The sequence below is a fragment of the Aegilops tauschii genome, chromosome 7, assembly GCF_002575655.3.
Source record: "Aegilops tauschii subsp. strangulata cultivar AL8/78 chromosome 7, Aet v6.0, whole genome shotgun sequence".
Taxonomy (NCBI): Eukaryota; Viridiplantae; Streptophyta; class Magnoliopsida; order Poales; family Poaceae; genus Aegilops; species Aegilops tauschii.
This window is the reverse complement of record NC_053041.3, coordinates 557,581,957-557,594,403: the sequence shown is the minus strand read 5'-3', so window position 1 is coordinate 557,594,403 and position 12,447 is coordinate 557,581,957. Positions and strand designations below refer to the sequence as shown.

Here is a 12,447-nt window from a genome sequence, read left to right as displayed (position 1 = left end):
TTCTCGGTATTTCTCGGTAACCGTGGTAACCACATTTACCATTCCCCCACGGTAGGGTGAAAAAAGGGAACTAGCCCCCAGATTTTAACCCATTACACTTATTTCTAGCAACCATCGTACTAGAACTTTTAATATATTTTTTGTGGAGTACCAGAACTTTTAACTAAAATCAGACCATGATTTCACTAGCCACATAAATATTTTACATCCAATGATTGTATAAGGGAGGCCATGACGTTTTAAACGAGGACCTATAAGGGGTACTGATTCATCACAAAAACACATCTCAAGTTGTACAAAAGAATAATACACATAATCTAATAATATATAGCCCTCTGATGATAATTAGATTGGTTGTCTTTAATAGATGGAAAAAGTACATCAGTGGTATACCCTCCGTTCCAGTATATAAGGCGGGCACACTTTTTTCCAAGATTTAACTTTTATCACAATTTAAACCAAAAATATACATGATTTAGGGAATATAAATCACGTGACTTCAAAATTAATCACTCCAGTCCATATTATTGCATGTATGGTTCTATAAGTCAAACATTTTAAAGTTTGATGAAGTTTATTAAATATAAAATATCAATAGCGACAATACCAAATAAATAGAAGAGTCCAGATGATATGAAAACTCCGCGCGTTGCAGCGGGAATTTGTATAACATAAAAGTTGAACAATAAAAAATGTGTGAATTAATCAACCCAGTCAGTGTCTTTAAAATTTCTCCTGTAGCAATATGTTTTTTAATCAATATTTTAAAAATAAACAAATGTGTATATCTATGTATAAGCTGAGGATGGAGCAAAACGAAGCAAAATATAAATGCACACCTCAGTTTTCTTTCATGGAGCACCATACTGTGAGCTACATGCAAGCGTCATTAATTTTCTTTCTCAACTAATATAGACTTTATGCATCAGTTATTGCATGCATGCGTCAGTTATTGCATGTGTTTGGTGTTGCGGTTCTTAATATGTAGATCTGATGCTATTGTAGACTAATCTATTATATCTGGCGGCTAAATTAATTTGGGTGATGTGGCTCAAGAAGAAGGCAGAGAATTCCTGGTAGTGGGGGCTAGCTATTTAGATATAGTAGATATGTCACATGATGTACCCATTGACATTGATTTGATATTATACACAGATATTTTTCTCTACAAACTTGGTCAAATTTGATGAAGTTTGAATCCATAAAAAATATCTGTATGCATTACATTATGAAATGAAGGGAGTATATCATTTAAAATTTTCTTTGAATACAGAATAAATGGTATAATTTGCATAGTTAAAAAAGACGCGCCTAAGCGAGCGCTTAAGCGCGCCTAGACTCTAGGCGATGGCAAAAAGCATTGTGCATAAGGCTGGTTGTAATGGGGTGTATCATATATACTACGCCCACAATGCATAGTATCATATGTTGGTATCATAGAGGGCTACATTTATTACCATGCATGACATAAAGTAGCACATCATTTAATATGATACGGTATCATAATATGATACTCAAGCATCTCTTTCTTTATTTAATTCTATGCCACCTCATGAAAAGTGCTTAGTTGGCATGCATGAGACTACCTATGATACTAATCTGTGCATAACTGCGCATAAGCATGCGCTTTGGTCAGTAAAGCGCAAGGCGGTGGCAAAACGTACAATTAACGCCTAGCGCTTTTTTGAACTATAATAATTTGTGTATCTCACTAACTAATCAATTCTCTGCGGAGGTGACCTACCTCTTTTTCATGTGCTTCTACAGAATCGCGCCAGTGGTTTAGGGAGTGGCCGAACTTTTATCACTCTGATTAATTCTCCCTCCGTGTCAAAATATAAGATGTTTTTTCACACTGTTATTGTGTCAAAAAACATCTTATATTTTGATACAGAGGGAGTAGTAGATGAAAAAAGACCAACTTTATAATCATTTGATTATTCAATGTGCATGGCCATGCACCGGATAGAATTCATGGTCTATGTAAAATCTGGAGTGTAATGACCATGGATGATGAATGAAAGGTCTTATTTCCGCAGAAAAAAAAAGAGCTAAAGGTGAATATATTCCTCATGTGTAGAGTACAAACAGAGCATATAGTGGTGACCGAGCTAGGCCATGCCACTACTAAAATCTTCTAATTTCTTTTGATTGAATCCAAGTTGTCTCTTTTCTTTCGATTCAGCAAAGCTAGTTCGAATAAATAGGATTGTCTATATCTTAACTCCTTTGCCAATTAAGCTTCAAAATTGCAGTCTGATTCAGAAACAATCGAACGATTGTGTAGTTAACTCCAGGAGATTCTCGTTAGAACTTGGAACACTGCGTGCCATCATATCATATAAGAATAGGATCGACAATTGATATGGACAGATCTTACAAGATCGAAGGCAAGACAAGGGGTGAGACCTGATCTCGTATAATTTTTTTCCTCTGGCTAGATCTACGTACGACAAACTGTTTGCTTCGTCTCATGTGAGACTCCGAGCTATTCTTCAATGGCGCACTGCACATATTTGGCGGCGAAGTAACTCGTCATCCTGAGGACGTCCCCGTCAAGCCCGTCGAACACGTCGTCCTCTCCTAGCTCCGGGGCTGGTCCACGCCGCGTTTCCGCCGAGGACGGACTGCTGCCGACGCATTCTGCTGCACGAAGGAGATCAGCAACGGTTTAGACGTGCACGTACGGGTGCAGCAGATCGACCGACGGATCGGTTCACAACGTACCGTCCAAGCTCGAGGTACCCGGCCCCTCGCATTCGCAGTGCGAGGCGGCGCTCGTGGTGCTGTTGCCGATCTCCTCCTCCGGACGGACGAGGAGCCAGCCGTCCAAGCTGGGCGAGGGAGCCAGCGGCGGCCTGCAGCGCTGCCGGCTCGACTCCTTGCAGTATGCGATCGCGCTCGCGACGGCCTCCTCCCTCTCGCGGGCGGTGCCGTCCTCGGCGGCAGCGCCCCTCCCGTCCGGCCTCGTCGCCCGGCCCTTCCGTCTCCTGCGCCCGTCTGGCCGCTCGTCGGCAGCACCGGCGCGCTGCAGATTCTTTGCGAACCTGCGCAGGCACCGCCTCACCGCGTGGCCCTTGGGCGCGGCCGTGTCACAGGCACCGCCCTCCCTCACCGGTGAGCGCGCGCTGTTCGACGAACTGCTTCGCGCACCGAGCAAGGAGGAGGACGTGGACGACCTCGACGACGGGGAGGAGCCCGAGTCGGAGGACACCTTAACGCCGCCTGGGCTGAACGCCGGCGACGTCGAGCCGGCGTGCACGTGCTCGACGGTCGAAGCGCCGTCCGTAGTCGCCGCCGTCGCCACGGCCGGCGCCATCGTCGCGCATACGGCGCACGGGAACATCCACGCCACGACGACCTGGAAGAAATGCATGGTGATCAGGCTCGCGCGCGCGGGGGTTTTGCTTGCACGCCCTTGTGCACGTACTACGTCCTTGTATATATACACGTCGCGATTGCGATCGCGTTCGCCTCCGACTCCGGCGGTGATTGCAGGAGAAGGGGGCCACGGCGGCGTCAGCGGGTGCGTGATTTAGGAGATGCCAGCGAGATTGCCAAAATCCTGTGGCTAATCTATGGAATACTCCGGCGATTCCTTCCATATACGGAGGGGAGTAGCGTTCGCGGAATACCCGGCGATTCCTCCTTCCAGTAGTAATTACTGCACGGTCTAATTACTCGACCGCTGATTTATCGGATGAGCTAATGCGGAGAAGGATTGAGGATACTGGCGGGCAATCTCCCTATACGGATATGATTTTGTACTGTACTGTAAGTACATAGATTCCCCGGTATAGTAAATATGCACTTATCATGATTCTAGAAACTTGATTGAAAATCTATTTCCTGCTCCTGACATGAATAAATAGCACTCTACATCTTTCTGGGTCATCCTCTTTATCCTCCCTAGTCCCTAGAGAAAAAAGATCTGCTACCTTTTTTGCAGAAAAGGCTCAATGTGGTAAGTTATATCAAAAACAATGAAAAAAGGCCATGCATTAAATAAAACAAGCCCATAAGAGAACTTTTGTATAAAAATTAGAAATTACACGCCTGTCCTTGAAGAAATAGTCGCCAACCTCGGTCTTCATCTGCATTCACTGGTGGCATCCCGTGAGGAGAGCTCGTTGCCGTTTTTTAGCATCCGACTTACCGGAGCAACCTAGTTGAAACCCAAGAGCTTCTATCTGAAAAAAAACCACAATAATCAAACTCAGGTCAGACCGTGGAGAGGAATGGAAACATCAATAGTTCCTCCGATGGGGTCGTATCTCACTGAGCTTTATTGGACGAAAATGGAACTAGAGAACAAAAATACCCGCTCAGCGATCGACACCATCCTCCGGCTCGTCAACACCCTTCCAAGAAAGCCCATCGACATGGGGATCTATGAATCATTATTTCCATTGTCGATGTTGCCCCAACTTCACCTACGACGAGAAACTTGAAACACTTACAAGACACGAATCAGACACATAGATCTGGGGTTCCCCCACCCTTCCGCCGCCCATGGGCCACTGCCTCCTTGTTGCCTAGAGTTGGCTAACCTAAAAAAAAGATTTGTATCTGTCGTATGTACCGCCTATGACTTTCTAATTGGCAAGTTAAAGGTAAGTGAACCGGTTATAAAGCTAATAGATTTACCTCACATATTTAATTATTGTCACCTTCAAATTGTTACAGGAAATTCTAGCGTTTCGTCAGGTCCTTCATGTCCGGATTGGATCTATGATCACTTAAAAACTAATTCGTGTCTGCCTTGCCCAAATATTACTATAGTGACCTTTGGCACAATAAACAATGGGGTGCAGGAAAAAGAATTACGCACTTTGATGATGCTTTTAAATAGTATCAAATGTTGATTCCAACAATCCTCTAAAAAAATAATGATGACTTCAACAAAGTTTGCTGGGTCCACACTTCAAATGCTTCGTCCATCCAACAATGCTTTGGGAGCTCCCTGTATTTGAGGTATCCTCTTTGCTGTGTTGTCGGTGTGTTATAGGAATTCGCCATAATAACTCATGTGACAGTCTCATTATCGGCACATTGCATGGGCCCAAATAACCAGATAAAATTTCAGGGAACTCCCTAGGCATTGTGCTAACCTTCATGAAAATATTTGCCTCTGGATCTATATGGCCCGGTGCGTACAAACTGAATAGTGTACATGCGACATTGGTAGTGGCCATGGGGTCAGTACAAAGCAAACGGATAAAGAAAAGAAAGAGGAAACAAGGGGAGAAATCGAAGTAAAATGGCGAAAATAAAATAAAGATCCTTGCTTATGTACCTTTGGCCCATGGGAAAAGGCCCCCGCGTCGTCTAGCTTAGGCGACACGGGCGGCGGCTCGGTCCCCCGCCGCCAGCAGCTCCCTCCACCTGCTCCTCCCCCGCCGCCGCCGCCGCCGGTGGCCACCTCCGGGCAAAGCCCGCGTGGTGGTGGCGGCGGCGGGGCCTTCTCCGTTGCTCAGCTCTCTTTCGGTGGGAGCTTCGGCCGGCGGCGCCCGATCCAGTTGCCGGCGGCGCGATGCGCAGTGGGGGTCGACAGCTGCCGGCGCGGCGGCCTCGCGCATCTCCGGTAGGGCTATGGCGGCGGTTGTGAGGAGGAGGCGGGTGGGGAGGGCTGGATTTGGTCGGACTCGGCCGGATCTGGCTTCTCCTGTCCGTCCAGCGGGTGCAGGGCTCCATGGCTGCTGCGGATGGAGTGGAGGACGCCGGGGCGGCGGCCTCGGGCTCGATGTTGCTGGTTCTTGCCGGCAGGGAGCTGTGGTGCCTGGATCTGGCGGTTACTGCGCGGATCCATGACCGGTGGTGGTGTTTCGGCCGACGTAGCGAGAGGTGCTGCGGAGGACATGACGCGAGATGCAGATTGGTGGGCTTCGACCAGGGCGTTTGCGACATGCTGCATGCTCCGGCCATCTTGGCGCTCCGGTGCCCAGATCTGGTCGTGCAACCTCGCCATTCTCGGGTTTGTGGATGAGATCTGCCCGACCTCGGTTGGTGCCGACAACGGTGGCACCTCGATGCCATTTTCCTCATTGGAGGCGTGGTCGTGGAGCCTCTTTCCACCCCGTGGCGGATGGGCTCTCCGGGAGAAATCCCTAGCTCTGATCTCTCGGAGCGGCGACGTTGGCGGCTACGTCGCATCCTCCTTGGAGGCGTCGCCTTGGAGAGCCAGATGCAGATGTTTGCGCCATTCTTGTCGTTGAGGTTGGTGGATGTCGGGGCGGCGGCCCGGATGTTTGATGTTTGTGCGTCGAGGCGGCGGCTCGGATGTTTGATGTTTGTGCGTCGAGGCGGCGGCCTCGGGAACCATGGGTGGAAGCGGCTCCATGAGGAGGGGCAACATCTCAACATGGCTTGGGTGGCAATTCGGTGTCGCTAGTGTGGCGGGGTTGTCGGCTCGGTCGACGCGTCCCAGAGGAGGTGGTCTGACTTTACGTCAGGGCAGCGGCCCCGGAGGAGTTGGTGGCGGCGGTCGTGGTCTGCGGGTGGTTGCCCTGTTCAGCTTGGGTTGTGGGTGACTAAGTTGTGCGGCATTGCAGCTTGAGGGAGAGCGGTGGTATGTCGGGACGGCGGTCCCGGAAGGTGGTATGTTGGTGGACTATGCAGGGCACAACGGAGCAGCGGAGGTCGAGGTGGCAGCCTCGAGAGTTCGGCAACATCAATTGCGTTCACCTCATGTCGCTTGGGCGGCGAGGTTGCTCCCGATATTGTCGGCGACGTCTCAAGTGTCGCGTTTGGTGGATTGCAGGCACCTTCACCTTGTGGGAGCGACCCAGGTCTGCTCCTCTCATAGCAGTCGTGGCTTCTTCTCTCTGGAAACAGTGGGTTCATCTGTGTGTATGGCGTTAGTGTGCTCCAATGATGGTTGTGGCATCGTTGGCAAGTGTGGTGTGGCCTTGCGGTGTGGCGATTCGGGTTGGTTTGGCCATGTGGCGAGTGGGGCTTGTCCTGTTTGTATCTGTATCGGTTTTCGCCCGGTTTTTCGTAATTAACTGGGCAACCTTCTTCTTAATTAATGAAACGGGCAAAGCTTTTGCCTCGTGTTTCCAAAAAAATTAAAAATGAAGCCCTTGCTTGCAAAACTTGCGGGCCTGCTGCTTTCACACTCCACAGTCAGATCCATAGTTTGAACCAACTGCGTTGCATGTACACCCTGATGTACACACAAACGGCACAAATGTCTCATCTTCTGCACCTTTGCCTTGAGGAGTCCAACGATGCAGATTAATGGGCAGATATCACTTCAAATGGTCTCTGGTAGCTCACATAGCCTTTATTAATTGGATAAACTGGTTGGCTGTAAAACAGATAACAATGCAATCAGTCCCCTCACACATTGGATATGATGACTTTTCTTTTCTTCTGGCATGCATATCAGAGAATTAGTTCCCAGTTTAAATCTAGAATTGCTACCGATTTGTTAGGGTAACATATAAGCCCAGTTGCATCACAAAAATGGATTCCTAAGCACACACACACACCTGATATCTAGCTAATTTCATATAGCTCAACTGTCTACTGGTCTAGAGGACATTCTTGATATATTGCTAGGACCAAATATGCCTCTTAGCAATTACACTATGAACCTTTCTGTTAATACAAATGAAATGACGTGCACTGAGAAGGGAAAAATAGTTAAACTACAAAACCATTTTCTACATAGGACAGCAAGCTATGTGATGTTTAAGATTTTTCTTAATGTATATGCATGATGAACAAGAGAACTATGATCACTACAAAATACTTACTTGAAGATAATAATCGCCACAAAATAAGCTAGTTCCCATTTGACAATGTAGAAATCTTACTGATCGCCACAAAATAATTACTTGAAGATAATAAACGCCACAAACATTAAGCCTTTGCTCTAGTCCACGTATGCACCATCATGCCAAAATATATAGCAGGGCCATAAAAGATAATTTTTGCTAAAAAAATCTTGCGCAGGAGGGTAGAAACATCTGCTAATTTTTTTTAAATAATACATTTTTTTTATGAAATTACAGAAATAATACGCTAAAAAAGAATTTTCAAAAATAATACACCGTCGGCCCGCTGCAGGCCGACTGAGCCCAGTCAGTCCACAGCAGGCCGACTGGTGGCCCATCAGCTTGCTGCTGGCCGATTGGGCTGTCGGCCACCAGATCAAGCCCAGTCGGCCTGCAGTTGGCCGATAGGCCTGCAGTGGGCCGACTAGGCTTGCTGTGGGCCGACTGGTGCATGTGCCAATATTTTTTATTCGAATGATCGCTGGTTTTTTTGTAAAACTTTGACGTATTCCACACAATCCTTTCCCGCCACCCATTTCCCGCCACCCGTTTCCCGCCACCCGTTTCCCGTCATCCATTTCCCGCCACTCGTTTCCCGCCACCCGTTTTCCGCCACCCATTTCCCGCCAACCCTTTCCCGCCACCCATTTCCCGCCATACCGGAGCTCGCTTTCCCGCCATTTTCTCCTGTCTACCTATAAAACCCCCTTCAGACGGAGGTGGAAAAACTGCCGGTGCTCCGGCTCCAACCAAGAACGACGAACAACAGCTTCACCTTCACCACACTGCCCCAACTTCACCACCACCACACTGCCCCAACTTCACCACCACCACCTCCACCAAAATGCTCACCACGACCACCACGAGCTACCCCATCAGTAGATCGACACCTCTTTTGGCTGCCCTAAATGAGTTGAACCCATTCACGGTGCCAAAATCGCGAAAATCTTGCTCATTTAGGTGTATAAATGGGTGCCATTTTTGTGTAGAGAGAGGAGAAGGGAAGAACACAGAAGAAACGAGCAAGGGGAGAAGAAGGGAGGAAGGGGAGGATAAGGCCACGGGCCGGCCAGCGCGTCAGGTGGCAGCACCCTGTCGGCCAGCAGCTCGCCGATCGGCGGGCGGTAGGCCGACAGGGGCGCACCACACCGACAGCCCACTACCTCCCCCTCGCGACGTGGCCCGACCAACCACAGGCCGCCGCGTGCCAGCGGGGCCTGCAGTCGGCCTGCTGCTAGTCGATCGGCCTGCTGTGGGCCGATTAGGCCCAGTCGGCCTGCAGCGGGCCGACGGTGTATTATTTTTGAAAATAATAATTTCCGCGTATTATTTCTGTAATTTCATAAAAAAATGTATTATTTAAAAAAAATTAGCGAAACATCTTGATTTGAAGAACACTGAATTATGTAAAGTCGTTGAAGCTTGGTACGAGAGGCAGAGTAGTGATTTAACTTCCATATGACAGAGATAGTACGAAATCAAGAATACCTAAGTAAAATCTAGGCGATACATAAGTAAAATCTATGCGATATAGCTCGAAATATATTTAAGATCTGTTCTTAGCCTCACCAAATGAAATGTACGTGGAATTTTATTTATTTATCTAAAAAAAAGGCAAGAGATGACATTGTAACCTCTAACGTGCTGAAGACAAAGCTGACCATCGTTCCTGATTTCTCTCTCTCTTTATTAAACAATGTAATCAAGAAAAGTACAAAGATAAAGAACATCTTATTTGGCTTTGCAACTACAACATGGCCAATTAATAATAACTACTCCCTCCGTTCCTAAATATAAGTCTTTTTAGACATTTCAAATGGACAACAACATACGGATGTATGTAGAAATATTTTAGAGTGTAGATTCACTCATTTTGCTCCGTATCTAGTCACTTGTTGGAATCTCTAGAAAGACTTATATTTAGGAACGGAGGGAGTATTACAGAATGGTTGATCCACCATGATTAACCTTCAAAATAGTCTTCTCTTGCAGTTCTGAAACTGGCGATAATGATCACGGAAGACATAAGGAGGGATGAAGTTATTAAATACTACTCCATCCGTTCCATATTAGTCGTCGCTCAAACGGATATATCTAGCACTGAAATACGTCTAGATACATCCGTTTCAGCGACAACTAATATGGAACGGAGGGAGTACTAGTTTGGATATACAGAAATGCTAACATTCTCATGAGACATCTCTAGCTATTATTTGAGCTAGATCGAATTACCATAGGTACATTACTCCTTTTGTTTCTTGAAGAGAATTTGAAAACATCTTATAGGCATCTCCAATATCCGGTGAGTAGGAGTATGATTGTTATATGCTCAAACGTGTGCAAATGATTCACAATTCTCAACAGCACCTCACCATCTTGATTTATTCTTTTTAAAGATGATGAGTAAATCAAATTACCAAAGGAAGAGAGCAGTTCATAACTTAAAAATAAAACTTGGTTGTCAAGCAACCTCGAGTCGAGGGCTCACCTTGCTGTGTACCAACGAACGAGGCCACGGCATAATGTAGGGATAGGAAGCATCATAAAGGACACGGTCAAGCTTTTTCAGCACCGCTGTTTCCACGCAGTAGGATAGAAACCAATGAGTCGAATGATTGTCGGAGTAAATGGCCACGGGTAGCCTAACCGACTGCCCCTGGCTCTTCAAAAATTATCAGGCCATTTGAGCCTTCAAGCATTTCAAGCATTGGGCCGCCTTCCCCCGTCGGCTACCTCTGAAGCCGACTATCAGAAGGCGACCCAGCCTCAGCAACCTCCCCCCAAGATAACCACGGGATGGCCGACTTCAGGAAGCCGGCCATAAAGGATGCCGACTACCCAGAGCCGGCCATGAAGAACGCCGACTCCCCAGAGCCGGCCACGAAGAGCGCCGACTCCAAAAAGCCGGCCAAGACCGCAACTACACCCACATAACCGCGACAAGACGGGGTGTGGCCACAGTGCGGCCCACTACCCCCGAAGCCCGAGGCAGGCATGGCCACAGGACGCCGTACGGGACGGCCATCTCCCGTCCGGCTCGGCACTGTAGCCATGCTGGCCTCAACGTCACCCACGACAGACGCCGGTACGGCCCACGGGCGGCGGGCCACTTTAGCCAGACAGAAGCGCGAAGGCGGCCCGGCCTCCCCTAGTCGGCCAAGGGCGTAGCCGGCCCCCAGAAGCCGGCTACCCCCTCCCTCGAAGCATGTGCCACATTAAGGAGACAAGACGAGGTAAGGCTACAGTGAGAGCCCTTGAGGCGGCACGCTGTAGCCACGCCTACCTCGGCGAAGCCCTCGTCATCAGGGACGAGGCTACAGTAAGCAGCCGCCGACAAGACCCTAGGCAGTGGGGCCGGCCTGTCGACCAAGAGGCCGGCAGCCGGCGGGACCCACCAGTCGGCAGGCCCCAGCGGCCGGCGGAGAAGCCGGCGAGCGCAGACACTGACGACTGGGACCCGCGCCCAACCGGATTACAATTGTACCCCCGGGGGGTAGGCCTATATAAACCCCCCGAGGCACCCATGCAAAGGGTTGGCTTCTTAGAGTTACACACACACCATAGAGAGATGGAAGTGAGAGCTAGCCTTGCTCTTCTTCTCCCTTGAACCCAATAGCTCCAGGAGCAATTCTAGCTACTCTTTCTGATCTAGTAATCATGCGGAGACCCCGCAGAGCAGGACTAGGGGTGTTATCTCCACGGAGAGCCCCGAACCTGGGTAAGATTCGCCGGCATGCATGTCTTCGCCTCATTCCGTTTCCAGGCACCGGCGATGTCTTACTGGCACCCACCATGATAAGCCACCCGTTGGCATATGTCGCACCTACCACCCGACATTTGGCGCCCACCGTGGGGCCAGGTGCACCGTCGTCCGGAGACCTGTTCTGGACGGGAACCCTCTTCCTCCCCCGCGAGCGCAGCCAGCCTACTACGCCCGATGGCGTTTGCCTCGACGCGCTGCAAGGCGTCGACGACGCCTGCGCGGCGAGCTGCCTCGCCGATCTGCTCGGCGAGACTCGCATCTCCGACGAGCCCGCGTCCGACGCGGGCACGGACTACCCCGAGAGCCGCCTCGTCAGCCTCCTCGACCAGCTTCACGTCTCTAGCGAGCCTACTGCAAATGTGGAGTCGGTCGGCTCCACCGACCCGATGCTCGTCGACTCCGACACGGCATCGCTCGACGCCTACCCCTCCGACGTGGTGGTCTTCGACGATCCTCTCCCTCGAGCTGACAGTGGCAGCAGTGCTGTCACCGAAGTGTTGGTCATCAGCCACGTCGCCAACTCGGGCGAGAACGCCCACGACGCCCTGCAAGTGGCGATGCACGACCTATCCGTCCCCATCCCGGCTGACGCCGACGCCGAAACCCTGGAGGCACGCCGCCTCGCCCTCGTCGCGGAAGGCCAGAAGATAGCCTCCATGAGACGCCTCACCGAGGCCCACCAGCGCGAAGTCGACCGCGCCGCCTTCGGTACGCCGCCGCCTAGCGGGCCGAGCCGAGCCGGCTTCGTCCAGAAGCGCGGCGCGGCTATCGCCAGCATGCTGGGGGCAGATCGCCCCGTCTACGCCACCCCCCTCGAGAATCTGCGTGCCGCTCAGGCGGCCGCTGAGGAGCTAAATGGGCTGGGAGCCGACGAGCTCCCCTACATGACAAGATGGATCCAGC

The 12,447-nt window shown here is 49.9% G+C and overlaps 1 protein-coding gene and 1 long non-coding RNA gene across 3 annotated transcripts; one reads left to right on the top strand and one right to left on the bottom strand.

Moving 5' to 3' along the window:
• Positions 1–2,198: 2,198 nt before the first annotated feature.
• On the bottom strand, positions 2,199–5,506 carry LOC109749847 (uncharacterized). Of its 2 annotated transcripts, XM_045230948.2 has the most exons (4): positions 5,297–5,468; positions 4,322–5,160; positions 2,728–4,190; positions 2,199–2,646 (listed from the first exon to the last, which is right to left on the bottom strand). In XM_045230948.2, the coding sequence occupies exons 3-4, from the start codon at positions 3,374–3,376 to the stop codon at positions 2,489–2,491; spliced, it is 807 nt and encodes a 268-aa protein (XP_045086883.1). In that variant the 5' UTR covers positions 3,377–4,190; positions 4,322–5,160; positions 5,297–5,468; the 3' UTR covers positions 2,199–2,488. The 2 variants fall into 2 exon arrangements, with proteins under 2 accessions (XP_045086883.1, XP_073361274.1); XM_073505173.1 differs by lacking the exon at positions 4,322–5,160 and having other exon boundaries at positions 5,297–5,506.
• Positions 5,168–7,074, top strand: LOC141027773 (uncharacterized). The gene is made up of 2 exons (XR_012189674.1): positions 5,168–6,267; positions 6,303–7,074. It is a non-coding gene; the product is annotated as an uncharacterized lncRNA (long non-coding RNA).
• Positions 7,075–12,447: the final 5,373 nt, after the last annotated feature.